This window comes from Balaenoptera ricei, chromosome 3 (genome assembly GCF_028023285.1).
Source record: "Balaenoptera ricei isolate mBalRic1 chromosome 3, mBalRic1.hap2, whole genome shotgun sequence".
Taxonomy (NCBI): domain Eukaryota; kingdom Metazoa; phylum Chordata; class Mammalia; order Artiodactyla; family Balaenopteridae; genus Balaenoptera; species Balaenoptera ricei.
Window position 1 is genome coordinate 51,434,946 of NC_082641.1, and position 18,546 is coordinate 51,453,491.

At 34.2% G+C, this 18,546-nt stretch overlaps 1 protein-coding gene across 7 annotated transcripts in view; it reads left to right on the forward strand.

The window, feature by feature from the left end:
- Positions 1-18,546, forward strand: part of RNF180 (ring finger protein 180) — a 286,491-nt gene that overhangs the window by 227,523 nt on the left and 40,422 nt on the right. For all 7 annotated transcript variants that reach the window (XM_059916459.1, XM_059916460.1, XM_059916458.1 and 4 more), the window contains one exon: positions 1,510-1,635. In XM_059916459.1, the coding sequence (XP_059772442.1) occupies positions 1,510-1,635 (126 nt within the window). The remainder of the gene's footprint in view (positions 1-1,509; positions 1,636-18,546) is intronic.

Sequence of the window (18,546 nt, forward strand, 5' to 3'; positions counted from 1 at the left end):
AGTATGAATGACACTGATGAGTCCTTTTAACCAGGTAGTAGTGCCATGACCATCTTATACTAAGGGGCTGTTCACAGGCAGTGGGCAGAGTGGACATTGATAAAACAACTGTGCACTGCTGCAGAAAACACTGTGAGAATATCTGATCTGAAATGATTTAACTATTAAACATATGAAGGATAAAACATTCACTAGCCATAACAACCTCCAACATACACAGTGAGTACACAGACTATGAAATTACTTTTTCTCTATCTTGTGTGCTTTAATTACTGGCCCTTGGGTGTAGAATGGGGAAGGGAGTTAAACAGAGTTGGGGGTTTAATACTTAACCTCCCTTGCTTGGAGTGGTCTGTTTTTTACATTGTTTCTTTTGCTGTTAAATGTAAACTTTGAGAATCTGTTTTCCCTGTGAATTGCTTAAGGAAAGAATCAATTCTGGGGAGTAATTAGGAAAAATAGAGATAATTTGATGTAACTGGTTTGAGAAGAAGCTCAAAGCCTGAAGGATGGAAACAGAGAAGATAGTACAGGAATAATTGTGGGATGAAAGTAAGAGGGCACCATTGATGGAAAGACTACTTCATTTCTCAGTTAGTAACCAGCTCTACACTGGCCTCCCTGAGAAGAACTCCATCGAACAGTTCAACTCGGATCATGCCTTGCTTTCCCTGGCTCGTATCTAGAGACTCGTATTTAAAGTGAATGTATGTGGGATCTAGTTCCCCCACCAGAGAGCAAACCCCTGCATTGGGAGCACAGAGTCTTACCCACTGACCACAACTAAGAGCCCGCATGCCATAACTAAAAGATCCTGCATGGTGCAGCTAAGACCCGGCACAGCCTAAATAAATAAATAAAATTTTAAAAATAAAGTGAATGTCATCATATGTGATCTTTGATTGGTATTCGTTTATTTCAAATGAATATTTTCCTTTTCTCTTTAACTCATTAATAAGTTTCTGAAAGGTTGATAATTTATTTCTACATTTTTTAAACTTCTTCATATCAGCAGCATTAGCGTCTAAATGGTCAACCCATCACATATGGAATGAAATAAAGAGACTATGACGTAAAAAGTTCTAAGGATTTTTCCTTTTCATTATCACTCCTGAGCCATGATTACACTCTAGTTATTCTATTGCTACACCCATAACACGTTTCCCCCCTTTTTTTGGTCTACCTGTTTATTTCCATCTTTTAGACTGCAGTCTTCTTGAGGGCGGGGCTATGTCTCATTCATCACTGTGTTCTTCTCCATATCTGGTGTAGTATCTGACATAGGAGCTGCTCAGTAGGTGTGTGTTCTATGTGTAGGCATATCAGAGTTTCATCAAATTCGGAGGAGTTAGGTTTGCTTGGGTTAAAAAAAAAGTTGACTCTACTTTTGTCTTCACTGTCTTAAAGAGATCTGAATTTATTAAAGTACTACAACAACCATTTTTCAGGTTCTTGCCATTTTACTCAAATTAATGTTTAAAAATACTATTTTCTTTTGCTTTACTCTAGAACTGAACAATGCCACAAAAACATTCTTTACTAAAGAATATTTGAAAAGAAAACAAAGCTTTCAGAAATCCAGCTCTGCAAAGTGGCCCCTACCAAGCCGCAGAAAAGCATTCCATCTTTTTGGAGGTAAGGAAGCTAATGCAAAAAAAAAAAAAAAAAAAGGGAAGAAAAGAAAAAAAAGTCTGGTAACATTGTCCAAGGTCTTTTTTAAAGCTGTTTGCTTTCTGCCTTAGATATATTAGTAGAAAAATATTTCTGCACTGGTCAATTTTAAGTAAGGATTTTGCTAAGTATCCTCTTACTGAAAGCTACAGGTGTACATATGAAAAAAATGGAGACTATACAGTAAGAGCAAAATCTGAGAAAAACTCATGATTAAATTTACTTTGCCTTGAAGTCAATAATGTTTAATATGTAGATAATGAACTCAAAAGTAACAGATTTGACAAAAGCTAGATTTGACAAAAGCATTGGTATTCCTTATAAAGGTTTTGAACAACTCATTATCATAATTTAAGTTCATTTCATTTTATTGGTGCTAATCTCAGTTATATTTTAATAAATTATTTCTCTTTTATTGAAGTATAGTTGATTTGCCATGCCATGTTAGTTACAGGTGTACAGCAGAGTAATTCAGTTTTAAATATGTATGTGTATATATATATATATATATATATATATATTCTTTTTCAGATTCTTTTCCCTTATAGGTTATTACAAGATATTAAGTCTAGTTCCCTGTGCTATACAGTAGGTCCTTGTTCGTATCTATTTTATATATAGTAGTATGTGTATGTTAATCCCAAACTCTTAATTTATCCCTTCCCTGGCCCTTTCCCCTTTGGTAACCATACATTTGTTTTCTATGTCATGGGTCTATTTCTGTCTTGTAAATAAGTTCATTTGTATCTTTTTTTTTAAGATTCCACATATAAGTGATATCATATGATATTTGTCTTTGTCTGTCTTACTTCACTTACTACGATAATCTCTAGGTCCATCCATGCTGCTGCAAATGCCATTATTTCATTCTTTTTTATGGTTGGGTAATATTCCATCATTCATAGATATAGATATATACACACACACACACACACACACACACACACACCACATCTTTATCCATTCATCTGTCAGTGGACATTTAGGTTGTTCCCATGTCTTGGCTATTGTAAATAGCGCTGCTATGAACATAGGGGTGCATGTATCTTTTTGAATTAGAGTTTGCTCCAGATATATGACCAAGAGTGGGATTACAGGATCATATGGTAACTCTATTTTTAGTTTTTTAAGGAACCTCCATACTGTTCTCTATAGTGACTGTACCAATTTACATTCCCACCAACAGTGTAGGAGGGTTCCTTTTTCTCTACACCCTCTCCAGCATTTATTATTTGTAGATTTTTTGATGTGAGGTGATACCTCATTGTAGTTTTGATTTGTATTTCTCTAATAATTAGCCATGTTGAACATTTTTTATGTGCCTATTAGCCATCTGTATGTCTTCTTTGTAGAAATGTCTGTTTAGGTCTTCTGCCCATTTTTTGATTGGGTTGTTTTTTTTTTATATTGAGCTGTGTGTATATTTTGGAAATTAATCCCTTGTTGGTCACATCATTTGCAAATATTTTCTCCCATTCCGTAGGCTGCCTTTCTGTTCTGTTTGTGGTCTTTTTTGCTGTGCAAAAGCTTTTGAGTTTAATTAGGTTCCATTTGTTTATTTTTGCTTTTATTTCCATTACTCTAGGAGATGGGTCCCCAAAAAATATTGCTGTAGTTTATGTCAAAGAGTGTTCTGCCTATGCTTTCCTCTGGGACTTTTATAGTATCTGGTCTTGCATTTAGGTCTTTAATCCATTTTGAGTTTATTTTTGTATATGGTGTTAGAGAATGTTCTAATTTCATTCTTTTACATGTAGCTGTCCAGTTTTCCCAGCACCACTTACTGAAGAGACTGTCTTTTCTCCATTGTATGTTGTTGCCCACTTTCTCATAGATTAATTGACCATAAGTGGGTGGGTTTATTTCTGGGCATTCTATCCTGTTCCATTGATCTATATTTATGTATTTTTGCCAGTACCATGCTGTTTTGATTACTGTAGCTTTGTAGTACAGGCTGAAGTCAGGGAGTCTGATTCCTCCAGCTCCATTTTTCTTTCTCAGGATTTCTCTGGCTCTTAATGTATTGTTGGAGTCAGTTTGCTAGTATTTTGTTGAGGATTTTTGCATCTGTGTTCATCAGTGATGTTGACCTGTAATTTTCTTTTTTTTCTGGTATCTTTGTCTGGTTTTGGTATCAGGGTGATGGTGGCCTCATAGAATGAGTTTGGAAGTGTTTCACTTTCATACTATTTTATTTTAATATTTTACAAGTTGTCCCACAAGTTTAGGACAAGTAGAAAGTGTCTGTGCTTTAGTGTAGAGTGTCTCATGCTTGTACAATGGACAAGGAATACTTATTTCTGAGTTCATGTCTAACTAATGTATGACCTCAGGGATATCATAGAAACCTCTTCTTTTGTTTGTTTCTGATCTGTAAGATGGTAATAATTATATATTCCTAATTAATATAGTTACAAGGATCAAATGAGCTGATGTGAAAGCACATTCTAAATTATAACTAATTGTACTATATAGATATAAGGAATTATCAAATTAGGGCAAGGCAATCTCTAATACCTTTTTCACCTTTGAGAATTTGTTATGTGTAATGATCAGACATTATAAACATAAAATATAATTTCGTATTTTATAAAACCATGGTCTGTCAGAACATGGACTACTGTGCAGTTTTAGTATTTACCCTTATGATGTTTTTTGGGGGTCTGGTTGGAGAAGCTCAGATATGGGGACCTCTGATCTTCAGGGAACAAGAGGGACTTCTACATAAGAAGACCAATAAGATCAGTACAGCAATGATGTAAACCAAAAGTAGGTAAAAACAGAGCCTTGTATGGTTGAGGCAAAAGATAAATTGAATTACAAAATCCTCAAGGTTTGAAGAAAGTAGTTTAAGGACAAATATAACTTTATACAGTAGTTTGAATGAAGAAAGTTAGTTTAAAGACATTTTATAAGCACATACTGTTTTATAAAGTGGTAAGTAACTATAGAAACCCATTGTCCATAGATTTGGTATAGATCCATTTTAAAATATATTACATTTAGCCCAAAATATAATGTGAAATTCAGTCTTACTTAAAGGATTTCATACCAAAGAAGAGAAAATTTATTATATGAATTATGTGCTTTAAAAGATTCCTTTGTATCCTACCTTCTACCCTATACCCACATTTTAAAAAGAATGAGTCACTTTTCTGATAACCCCTCAATATCCTTTGTCTTTTTGTACTCTGGGGTACTGAAGCTATAAATTAAATATTTGCTTCTTTGTGATTTCATCTTATTTGTCCTCCCCATAGAAGTCCCACAGAACTTTAACTTTTTATAAGTTTTTATGGAGGAGGTTCAAGGTAGCTTTATTATACAACCTAACCTAAGCAATATATTACTATCAAGAGCTCAGCTATGCTAAGCAAGGCTCAGCCCAAACTGAAAGAGTTAAGCCTTTAATCACTTGGTACAGCCGTGTAAACAAGAATGTAAAACCGGAGGAAATGCCAACCCCCGCACCCCCAGTATTCTATTTTCCCCCATGGAACAGTGCACTGGTCCAGGGTCAGGTGGACCAGGACAGATGTGGGGGTAATCTTATTGTTGAGGAGGCCCCGAACAAAAGGCCTTGGCACTTTTATGGGCCCTGAAGGGTGTATATGTGTGTGTGTTGGGGTTTTTTGGGGGGCGGGGGAGAAGGGAAGACTAGGAGTGGAAAAGTATTGGGTACTAATTCAGAGTGGGGAAAAGTATCTTTAAGGTTTCTCCCTAATACCCCTCTAAAGAGGTCTCAGCAGAGGTCCAGAAGAAGCCCTCTGCCCAAGCCCTCAGATAAAGGACCCAGGAATGCAGGTGCTGAGGAATGTAAATATATGAAAGAGCATCACAGGCCAGGGGCCTGAGACCTTGATTGCAGCTCCTTCAGAGATTGTAATGCACTGGCTTTACACCAAGTCTGGTGTGGGGAGGGCAGCTTTCTTCTGTGATGCCTACCAGGTAAAGCCTCCATAATTGCCTATGGTCAGGCCTGAAAAGCCACACATAGGATTTTAATCATAAACCAGACTCAATTACCAGTATTACTGAAGCACCTTCTGTACTTCTTCTTTGTTTGCTTCCTGCCTCCCCTGAATTTTGTATTTATCATTTCTTTGCACAAGTAAGTATACATATGTATACTTAATCAATGTTATTTAATTTTGCTTGTCTTTGAACTTTTGCAGGGGTAACAATGTATGTATTCTATATTTGCTTTTTCACTCAGCATTATGTTTCTTGCATTTGTCTTTTCAGTGAGCATAGCCACATTCATTTATTTTTACTGCTATACTGTCACCCACTATGTGAATACGGTACAATTTATCTATTCTCCTGTTGATGAACAACTGAGTTATACCATTTTTTGTTTATAAACAACACTGCTATAAATATTATTTTCATCTCTCCTGGAGCATAAGAGTTCCTCTAGAATAAATGCCAGTAGCAAACAGCTGGGTCATAAGAAAAACACATCTTTAATTTGACTACCTAAACCAAACCATTTTCCTAAATGACTGCTGATCTATCACCAACTTTGTTTACCACATTTGATGTTTTCAGTCCTTTAGATTTTGCCAGTCTGATAGGTATAAAATGATATCTCATTGGGGATTTAATTTCACTTTCTCTAATTACCAATGGGGATTGAAAATAACTTTATATGTGTATTAGTTATAGAATTTCTTCATCTGTGAAATTCCTTTACAAATTTTGTCCATTTTCCTATTGATTGCATTTTTCTTGTTGATTTTTGATAGTTTTAAATTATTTTCTGCTGACTCCTTTTTTAATTATATGAATGGCAGCTATCTTCTCTCATTTGTGGTTTGTCTTTTCACTCCACGATATCTTTTATTGAATTGTAGTTCTTCATTTTCTTTATTGTCTTTCTGGCATGTATTATCTGCCTTAAGAAATTCTTCTCTATCCCCAATGTCATAAAGATATTTTCCTGTGTATTTTTCAAATATTTTCAAATATTTTTTAAAAATATTTTATTTTTCAAATATTTATATTTCAAATATTTTGGAAATGATTTGTGTTGTTGATATTTTCTGGGTTTTGGAGGAGGGGGGTTGTGTTATAGGGTAGGGATCCAGTCACTTTGGGATTTTTTCCTATTTAATTTTTTCCAACCACCATTTACTGAAAATAATTCATTATTTCCCCCACTGATTCACAGTGCTAATCTGTTATATTTTAAATTTCCATTTGTGTGAGTCTATTTCTGAGGTCTTTATTTGGTTCCTTTGGTCTATATGTCAAATCCTGTGCCAATACCATACTGTCTCAATTACTGGAGCCTTGTAAGAAGTTTTGATATCTCCCTTCAAACTTGTTTTGCTGCATGAGTGTCTTGGCCTTTTTTTTTTTCTTTTTCTTTTTGGCTCTTTGAATTTTAGAATCATCTTGTCAAATTCCATGAAAACCATGTTGGATTAAGGAAAGAAGTTCCTATTCAATGCATGAGTCAATGTGGGGAGAATTGACATCCTAATAATCACTTTCCCCATCCACTAACTGATCTTTCTCTTCTTTTATTTAGATCTCCTAAATCTTTAATGTCTATAATAAAATGTGATAATTTCCTTTACAAATGTTTTATACATCTTTTGGTGAGATTTATTCACATGTATTTGCTATGTTGTCATCCTCTTTTCTCCTCCTCTGAACCTTGAGTGCATATAGTTGCTCCAGTCCCACTTCTTAATTAGCGGCTACCATCATCACCAGTCTACACACTCATCTGTTTCCTTTTATCCTCATATCCTACTTTCCATTATGTTGAGTTTATTTAATCTGTATCTTTTTTATTGTTTTCTTAAATTATGTTTATTGTTGTTTTCTGTGCATATATTTTAATTTACAGGAATGGTGTCATTATATCTTGCACTGTTTCTTATCTTTTTCATCTAGCACTAGGCTTTTAGATGCATCTGGGTGGCTATGTGTATTTATCATCTGTGGGTTCTAAATAATGTTCTCCTAAGGTGTGCATCTACCACATTTTATCCAACTATTCACTGACTGGAACACAGAATACCTCCAACTCCCTGCCACTACATGTAATACTAATGAACATCCTAATGTGGACCTTGTCAAAATTTGTTTGGCCTATAGACTCAGGAGCAGAATGTCTGGGTCACAGAATATGAATATACTTAACTTGACTAAATAATGCCAACAGTTCCCCCAAATGACCAGTATAGATACCTATTAACAGTGCATGAGGGTTGGAGGAAATTAGAACTATGGAAAATGACAAGCGTTGACAGAGAATGGGAATTAGGAACGCTCAGTATTGATTTAATTTGCTTTTATCTGATCTCTAGTAGTTTAAGATCCCTACAAATGCTCATCAGTCTTTCGGATTCCTCTTCTGTAACTGCTTTTCTCATTTTTCTAAGGGGGTTTCTGCCCTTATCAGTTTTACAGAATTTCTTGTATATTCTAGATATTAATCCATTGTCTGCTTTAGACACTATAAATCTCTTATCCCATTTTATTATCTGCATATTAAGTTTATCCATGGTGTCCTTCACTGAAAAAAATTCTGAACTTTGACGTAATTAAATCCACCTTAAGTTTGCATTGTCATTGTATTTTGAAGTTTTAAGAAGTTCTTACCCATTCCTAGGTCACAAAGTTTTCTGCTTAGGTAAAACTATGAAGTTAATATTAAAAAACCTTTCTCATTTATGTCTTTATCTAGAATCTACCTCTTATCATGTGTTACAAAGGGTTCACGTCTTTCTTCAAATAATAGCCCCCTTTTCTGAATATTAAATAGTGATGCTGGGTTTTGTTAATTATTCCCTGTTGTTGTATAGAAATGTCCTTGTGGGATTTTGACCCCATATTCAGCAACCTTCCTAAATTACCTTCAGTTTCATTATTTATAGAGTTTGGGGGGCTCTGAATGAAGACAATCATATCTGTCTTATATGTAAATAAAGACACATATCTTTCAAACTAATACATACTTTTTTTCTTCTTTTTTTTCTTGCCATACTTTCTGAGCGAGGACTTCTGTTTGATTTTGAATAGAAAAACCGATAGCAGCATCTCTAATATTAAAAGGAATATTTTAATGTTTGCCATGAGTAGAATTGTTGCTCTGCATCTTGGGTAGATACCGTTTATCAGGTTTTAAGAAAGTTCCCATCTGTTCCTAGTTTTCTCTTAATCTCTTTCTTGAATGGATTTTTAATTTGGGGAGTTGTTTCAACGTTTTTGAAATGACTATAATGGATTTACTTCTTCAATCTGTTAATGCGCTGAATTACATTAATAAATTGTAGGAGATTTTCCAATGTCAAACTGCTGCTGTATTCTTGGGAAGAACTCAACTTGATCATTTTTGTGCATTGGTAAACTTGGTTTGCTAATTCAGGCTTCCCCCACTATGTGAAAGTAGAGCATTCCTGTGAAATTTTTCGTAAGCCAAAAGGGGTAAAGCAAAGAAACAATTACCTTAGGACACATCTTGCTAATGGATACACAAAATAAACTGAGATAAAGCACAGATGCTCACAGACACAGTTCAAGCTATGGCAGCCTGATGCTGAGATGTTGGCTGTAATCCTGGGGAAGGAGCTTGGTGGTGCCACTCTGCCTGCTGGGGGTGTGTGCTGCCTCTATGATGGCTCCCTGAAAAACAAATGTAAAATTCTTTTCTCGATTTTCCTCTTTTTTCTTAAAAGCCAAAATCCTTTTCAGATTTCTTTCAGTTAGTGAAAAGAGGTACTAGTTTAGGCCTTTCGTAAAAGCAAAAGTGGCATAAAGTGAACTTTTGAAAAGCGGGGAATACCACTTTTGCTTGAGGTTCTGTTTTTTTAACATCTACATTTATGAGTAAAATTGCCCCTGTATTTCCTTTTTCAAAATGTCTTTGTTTTCTCGATTTCTTTTTTGAATCAGTTTATATAATTTATCTTTTTGCTAGGAATTAATTTTTTCTGTTTTAAAATTTTTTGACAAAAAGTTGTTTATATCATTTAATCTCTCCTGTATCTATAATTCTGTTCTCTTTGTATATTAATATTATTTACTCATGCCCTGTTTTTTTCCTGATCTTGCTAGATATTTGTAAATTTTATTATTCTTTTTAAATAATGAATTTTTTTTTGAAATTGACTCTATTGTATCTTTATTTTCAATTTCATTAATTTCTGCTCTTTATTAAATCCTTACTGCGATTTTTGGATTTATTCTGTCCTTTTAATACCATATTAAGGTGGCTTTCTAGGACATTAATTTTTATCCTTTTAATTTTTAAAAAGTTATTATTTAAGGTCATAAATTTCCCTCTCAGTAATCTCAGTAATATATTGTAAGCAGTATTTTTGTTATTCTTCATTTCTGATTATTTTTCATAAGAATAAAGCACACTTAATTCAATATTTATTGAATCATCTTGATTAAAAATAATGAAATTGTACAAAATTAGGATCATACTTGAAAACTGGGATCTGTGATATCCATATTATACCACAGTACTCAACATACCATGCCATCCATGCCATGTTGTTTTCTCAAAATTGTTTCTTTTCAGCTTAATTTTCAGAAGTTGGTAGAAGGAAGTAAGGTGAGAAGGTGGGGGATATAACTGGAAAGAATAGACATTGCCATAGACGCCTTTGGCTCCGTACAATTAGTGTTCTTTCCACAAAAACAAAACATTTTAACGTAGTTTTAGATTTCCTAATTAGTGAAGTTCATATCAACTCTTTTTGAATTCATTCAGCCATAAAGCTCACTCACACTTACCTAGTACAGACCCATCCCTTTCACACTGTCAAGTAGTGTCTTAGAGATATTGATGAGTAAGCAGACATGTTTTAATTTTTTTCTTACAAATACATATTTTATGTGTTTATATATAAAATGGGTTATGTGAAAAGGAATGGAAATATTCTAGATAAATGTGAGCTAGCACTTTACATCTCTTATCAGATACCAATTACACTGCTGACTCTGTCAATCTTAGTTCCTTCCTCTGAAGTACCTACTGTTTCCAGGCATTGCATCCTCAGTTTATCAGTATCTAATTGACATGATTTTCAGCCATGCCATTGGTTTCCTAAGAAACCAGTTTTACATATGTGTGTCTGTGTGTGTGTACATATATGTATATATACACACTTATAAAGTTAACCAGCTAAGAGGTTTTACTAAGATCTTTTTGCCAAAAAAAAAAAAAAAAAGTTGTCCACAGTGTTGAATTTTTATTTTCTAAATATACTCAAGTCAAAGGAAATAAAAGTCATGATTTAAAATACAATGTGTTAATTTTTTCTGGCAATAACAAGAACATGAAGCTGAAGTGAAGGTGTTTGAGATATGTTTGTGACAAATCCATTCATTTCTTGTAAAAGCCTGGGGAATTGTTTTATTTGCTCATTAGTTCATCTGAAGGTGTTAGATTGATTCTGCAAGTTTAAACATGCTCAGTATAAACGAAGGAATATTCACATGGGAAAAAATGCTTATCTCTAATAGAGAAGAAAACAGTACATGATCAAACAGCAGGAGTTTAATATAACCCAGAAATCTGCCTTCTCATAAAATTGGAGGTAAAATCAGAGGGATTTTAAAATATGTTGTAGACGTGGTGCTGACTTTTAGTAGAAAGTTCATTAACCTTTACATTTCTTCTACAACTACAACGATTTTATTCACAAGATAATTTTTTGAAAGGGCCTAAGAATTCTGTCTTTTTCTTTCTATTTATTTTCTAATGGGAGAATCAGGCCCTGTTTTTGCTATAGGGTTTACTAATGAGTTTAAAATTTCGAAGCCAAACCAGTAATAAGTCTTACAATATCAGAAACTACTTTAAAAACAGGTAGTTACATGCAATCCCACTAAAAATATAAAATCATAGATTCTAAAGAGTTAGAGAAGATACATAATGTAACTTCTCCAACCAATACAAGAACAGCCTCAACAGTCATGCTCAGAGATGGACGTCTAGATTCTGCTTATCACATACAATGACAGGGAGCTTACTATCTGAAAAAGTAAGTTTGTCCATTTTAACAACTCTTTCAGATAAATTTCTGTGTAAATGAAATCTGCCTTTTCACAGTTTCCTTTTATTGGTTCAAGTCTGTTTTAATCTTCCTCCATAAGACTGTTCTTCAAATATACAAAGACATATATGATGTTCCCTGGAAGTCTTTATTCCACACAGAAAATATCCACATTCCTTCAACTGTTCCTCATGGAAGCTGGTTTCTAGGTCCTGGTTGCCTGTTCCAGGGATGCTAATGGGACTGGAAACCGTGTCAATTGGATACTGATAAAATAAATTGAGGATGCAATGCCTGGAAATGGTACATATTTCAGAGGAAAGAACTAAGATTGACAGAGTCATCAGTGCAGTTAATCCTGATGAGAGATATAAGTGCTAGCTTACATTTATCTAGAATATTTCCATTCCTTTTCACATGACCCAGTGTTATTCTGGTGTTGGGTCATGGAATTCATAGTCTCTGTCTAAGGCTGAATAATTCAATTGGGCAATGAACTCAAAATTAAAACACCCTTTTCTTCTATATTAAGTTTATGATTGAACCAAATTATAATACAAATTGTACACTTTGTTCAAATATCACCACTTTATAACTGTTATTTTTTAAATTACCAGAAGTTTTATCCACCCCCCCCCACACACACACAGACACACTCTCTTACACACATAAATTCTATCCCCTTCATGGTTTCACATATATAGAAGTTGCTTTATTGATCCCATATGAAGTACGATGTTGGTAGGAAATGCTACCTTCATTTACAAATACTTGCATACATAACATAAATGCATACATATGCCTGTACATGCCCACTCACTAACCACACGACCACTGAAATTAGCACTGGAAGCAAATTCTTATGGTGGGAGAGGGTGGCTACATCTGACCTTGACCCTGAGCTCACAGTTTTAATACTGTGCTTTCCCATTACTAATGATTTCCCTATGTACCCTGCAGAATAGATGACACAGAGTTAAAACGTTTAAACATATAATAAGGTGACTTTGGTACTTGACGCTGAATTTTTTGAACCTTTGATTAAGAGAGACCAGAAAGGAAGTGAAGGAACACAGCCAAATTCAAACTGGACTGTCGATGTCTAAAGACTTCAGAAATGTTCAAGTGTTCTAAGGTCTGACCACTGTATGACATTGTTAGGGCAGTAGGCAATATGTGTATTCACTGTGAATTATCCTGGAAAATTGTGGTCAATCTTGGAATAAAAAATGAAGGTTGAGGAGATGGGACTTAAGAGAGGTAATGGAAAACTTCCTGCGTCTCTGAGAGACCCTCTGGTCACTTTATCCTATTCTATAATCATGATGAGTGGTGTGCCCTTGTGGGTGATAGTGGATATGCACCCTAGCATGCAGAGGTGGGCAAGGCGTATAAAGGTACTCTGAGGATGCTTCTGGGTTTGTGCAATGGCTGCATGTTATTCTTTGTGTTTATTACACCTTTTATCCCAAACAATCAGAACATGTTGTGAAAAATTATAGCAGATCTCCACTATGCTGTGGACCTGTTACATATATGAGATGCAGAGCTATTATCTCTTAGTTCGGCACTGGAAGAGTAGCAATCTCATTTGATCATCAGCAACAACGTTGAAATTGACAGATGAGGAAACCTGGTTAGAGGGATGCATGGGACCTGATTTTGAGCACAAAAATAAGAAAACAGCCACAGAACTCTGAGAAATGCAAGGATAAACACAGGTCAGGCTTATTATTTCTTACAATAACAGCAGTGGAGATTTCTTTCTCTAGGATATAGAAGATATAATAAGATACATGAGGATACAATAAGTGATGGCAAGTCATCACCCTCAAGGGCAATATCTGGGAGTAAAGTGATGAATTAGAAAAATTATACTTTTAAATAAATAAAAGATCTATGGAAGGCTAGATAAGTAAAATTCCAGTATGGGGCAAGTCCCCCAGGAAAGCTAATATTGCTAAGCCAGCTATTGGCTTCTCTGGGAGTATTTTCTGAGTCTGGGAATTATCTGAGGATCAGTCTTGCCATAGGTAGAGGACTCTACTAGAGGAAAGAGAAATCAGCTGAGGTTTTGGCAACCATATGGACTGACATGTCAGGTAGGAAGAGGAGTCTGAACATATGGCCATATGAGACATTTGCTGAGAGCTGTGGCAGTACAAGAGGCTAAGCAGTTGGCCCAAACGAGCAAAATGAAATCTCCAACAATCTCACAGAGTTTAGAAATCAAGCCATAGTGTAGAGAGGCCTACAACAAACACATAGTAAGAATCCTCCTTAAGACATTTACTGTATTTTAAACCCATGTAGGATGAAAGACAAAGGAGTTACTTTCACAACCTCTGAAAAGCAGAACTTTCAGATTAGAGGAGATAGAGACCTGCTAAACTCTTAACCAAAAAACCCAAAGGACCGTGTTCAAGGAGGGGTCAGGACCTGAAAGCAGAGTACAAATCCGCAGTCCCATAGTGGACTCCATAGGGTTTAGGACATCAAGTCCCATTAAAGGAGCCTGCAACAGACACAACATAAGTCATGCCCTTTTAAGCCATTTAAAATCAGAGGTCGACTGAATCTAATTAAAGCTGCAACCTAACTTCAACCTCAATCCAGCTTATTAATTATTGAGTTGAGACAATGAGTCTCTCACTCTGTCTGCCTGACAAAAGGGCCAACCCTCTGTGGAGGGAAATAATATCTACTTCAATCTCCATGGATAATTCATACAATAAAAAATTATAAGACATAATTTAAGAAAGGAAAGGTTAAGAAAATGTGGCCAATAATCAAATGTTGACCTAAAATAATAGGAACAACCAGTTATTTTACTAGCAAAACGGGTTTATTCAGAAAGAACAAAGAATTACAATTCAGGACGTGCACTCTGTGGCAAACCACAGACAAGTCCAGAAAACAAGGGAGATAAATGTCCTTTTACAGAGGAGAAGGGGGAGTTAGAAGAGGCTATTATAAACAAAGAGTCCATTGGAGGAAACTGGGAGTTCAGAGTGTATTGGCTTTTCATTGGCTGAGTTGTGACAGCCTCTTATCGGCGGGGCTGTTGCTAGGTCAGGAAAACGTCTTCCTTCCTCCTGCTGGGTAGGAAAGTAGGAGCCTTCTTCCTGTTGGAGATGCAAAGCAAATTGTTTATAGTCTGTTTCTATTTGCATTTGTCATGACAGGTGTTATGAGTGTTCTTGGTGGAAGTGACCTAGACTTTAGAGAGAAATTCTAGGTTTCAAATCATTTATATCTAAACGTTGAGGAAATTTTCATTAAGACATTGCTGAGACTATAGATTGCATCTCTTCAATCCATCTATAATTAACAAATTTTAAATTCATCTTATTTAATGAGCACTTCCCTGTTTCTTAGTTTTTCTCTTGTATAAATATTGGGGTTATTATGGTGCTTTCTGATAAAATTATGCATGGAGGCATACATGACCCTGTTGACCCTAATTTGCTCTTCTATATATAAGCTAAAGATTGGATAATAATCCTGTACTACTCATATTATGGACCAAAGCCCTCCATTGTTCATAAGCCATTATTTTAAATGTACGATTTTAAATCATAAATTTATTTTAGACTCAAAAAAATCCTGAAGTTATGGATTCGAAGTTATATAAGGAATTTTTGAGTTTTCTTTCTTTTTTTTTTTTTTTTTTGCAGAATATGATTATATTTGCACAAAGTATTTAAAATAACTAGCTTCTAGAGAAATTACAGTTTGCATCACTTATTCCTTAGGGAAAGTAAAATGTAAAGTACTCAGTCTCCTTTCAATCAATCAGTCAAGAATTTAGCTTGATGATACTAATAAAGACATAAAGAACTTCCAAGAGAGATAACCATCCGCATTCATAATTTTAAACCAGAATTTCAGGAATTGGATGCCCTAAAATAAATTAACTACAAAATAAAACCATTATTATGAAACAGAACTTTTTATCTCGTCTTGGAAATTTCCAAGGTCCTCAATTAACTTGAACAGATGAAAAAAAATTTTTTTGGCATGAGGGAGGAGAAGAGGTAAGGTTTTGTTTTGTTTAGTTTTTTGGAAGCAAAACAGTTCTGGGTATTGGTTTCTGATATTTCACACTATGACCTTAAATGAATCCCAATCCCCTGGTCATATCCCAGACCAATTAAATCAGAATCTCTGGAGATGCGTCTCAAACATCAGTAGTAATTAAAGCTCCCCAGGAGAGCTTTTGCCCAATATGCAGACAAAGTACTAAGGCTGAGATACATTACTCTAGAAGCTGCTAGGATTTGTGACTATATAGCAAAACAGAATGTGGACTCAAAATGGAAAGGTACCATGCAAAGTCCTTCTATTTATTCTGACTTCCAGGCAGCATCATATCCATGCTATTATGAAGAATGAATTAATCAGACAGAATACAATGTTATAAATAAAGGAGAGGATTAGTGTTTTTCTTACACTGAAATGAAGTTAACTCTGGCATAATTCAGTGATAGTTTAATAGTGCATGGCAGTTGCCCATTTGTTTTGGATCATAAATATAAATTTAATTTGAAACTACAGTGCAGATTTAAGAAATCTGCAAGTAATGGCACAAATTAGAGTTTAGCCAATATGCTGAGAACAACACCTCTCTGGGGGAAAATGCCATGGGATATAACAAAGTGTTTATTACTTCCATGTTGTATCCAAGGCACCAAATCTATTTGCCTATTTTTTCATCTGTAAAAAAAAAAAAAAAAAAAAAAAGAAGAAATTACATTTTTAAAAATCTGTTAAAAAAGGAAAGTGGGTTGAAATGGTTATCAAGGTAGTCTCAAGAGAGGAAAAGAAGTTGCAAAATAAAAAAGTATGTAGAGAAGGGGGTAGGGACAATCCCAACTTCTTTCCTTTGGGGATATTAAGGAGTATGCTAATGATCTGAAGATATGCTTGAAAGTTCCAGGACTTTTTTGCCAACTGTTGGAGCTACTGCCATGATTCACTATACCATAGCTGTAGCTGTATCTTTTGTTTTTACAGTGAACATGAAATAGAAGGGCTTATTTATTATGGCTTTAAAAAGATGAATATTAAATGAGATGTTTACTCACAAATTTCAACAGCTATTAGAGTATTAGTTCATTAAAATTAATAAGCTAATATGAAACTGTTTTAACATTTCCAGATTTATAATTTGCTACTGAAAACTTGGAAACAACTGAACAGATGTAAACTTCAAATCTTTACCTTCACTAGTATCAGGCTTGTGCTATAATTAAGCAGAACAGCTTAAGATATTTAAAACAAAAACTTCATAACTGTGCTGACAATGAAATGGTTTTTATTAGCAAAGGTCTACTCTACATACACGTTTTAACTTTTCTAGGAAAATTGAGAAAGTTGAGAAATTTTAGGTTACTACTCTTTTGTGAACAATTCTATTATTTTGGTAATACAGTAGAGGTTCTGCTGTTTTATATTATCACTTAAAGTATATGATCTACTGCATTTCTGATGGGCTGAAATATTATATTGGATATAATGCAAGATTATGTATAAATTATATATTTTAATAGTAGAATCTGAAAATATAATCTGTCTGGAAACAGATTATCAGACAGATAATATTATTATTATATATGTATATAATAATATATAATATAATATAATAATATATAATATAATAATATATATTATATTATTATATAATATATAATATAATAATATAATTATATATTATATATAATTATATTATTAATAATATTATGTATTATTCTGTTTCTGGAAACAGAATCTGTCTGTTAATTTTTTCTTCAATACTACATTTAAATATCCTTTTTCTTAAAATAGCAAGGAGAGAAAATAATAACATATGGCACAGGAACTGCTTTTTCTTTTGTTACTCTTTCTGGTCTGAGAAAATGAAAGGCCATTAGGTTAATTTCTAAAAATATTACAAGAGAATTTAAAAAGTGACAATTTAAGTAACTAGAAACTTTTGAGTTCATTCTGAAATATGTATTATGCTTTCAGTTTATTTTATTCTACATTGCTTATGTGGTATGTCCTAAGATTCCATACAGAACAAGAAAAGAATAAGGTTACTAGTTCATTTTCAAAAGAGCTTATACAAACAACTGGTGGCCGAATATGAGACTTTTCAAGCTGATTTGATAATATGACTTCCTGTGAAGTGGGTGCTGATTTCTCAGGAATAGTAGCAGAGCTTTGAAAAGATAAGATGACTCTGAAGTAATAGTGCCTTTTTAAATTCTCAATAGGGAAAATAATCTCTCAAGCAGATAAAATGCTTTTTTTTCCCTAAACTGAGTTGTCATTGAATTAATGGAGTCTGGGACTTCCCTGGTGGTCCAGTGGTTAAGACTCCACGCTTCCAATGCAGGGGGTGTGGGTTCAATCCCTGGTCAGGAAAGTAAGATCCCACATGCCACACGGTGCAGCCAAAAAAAAAGAAAATTAATGGAGTCTGACTTTTCTGAACAACATTTCCTCTCAGGTTGATCTCCAAAATATTTAACAGCTAGTAACATAATATTTCTAGTTACATAAATCAAAAATTAGAAAATATATTCCTTTTCATTCACTTAAGTGACTTTAAATATTTATAAAACTGATAACTAGCTGATATAACTAATAGCATAGATTACTAAATCATTTCAATAATTTCTATTTGTAGACTTAGAAATGTTACGAATAATTTTTTGATATAGATATTGCTACTTAAATGAGGCCCTGTCTGAGCCATGATCTGACAAGGTAACAAACTTTAGTTATGAATTTAACTACCCATGGGTCATTTTCTTAATTCCTTATTTTGTTTCAAATAAGGGACCCCTACTGTGTTTCTCAAAAG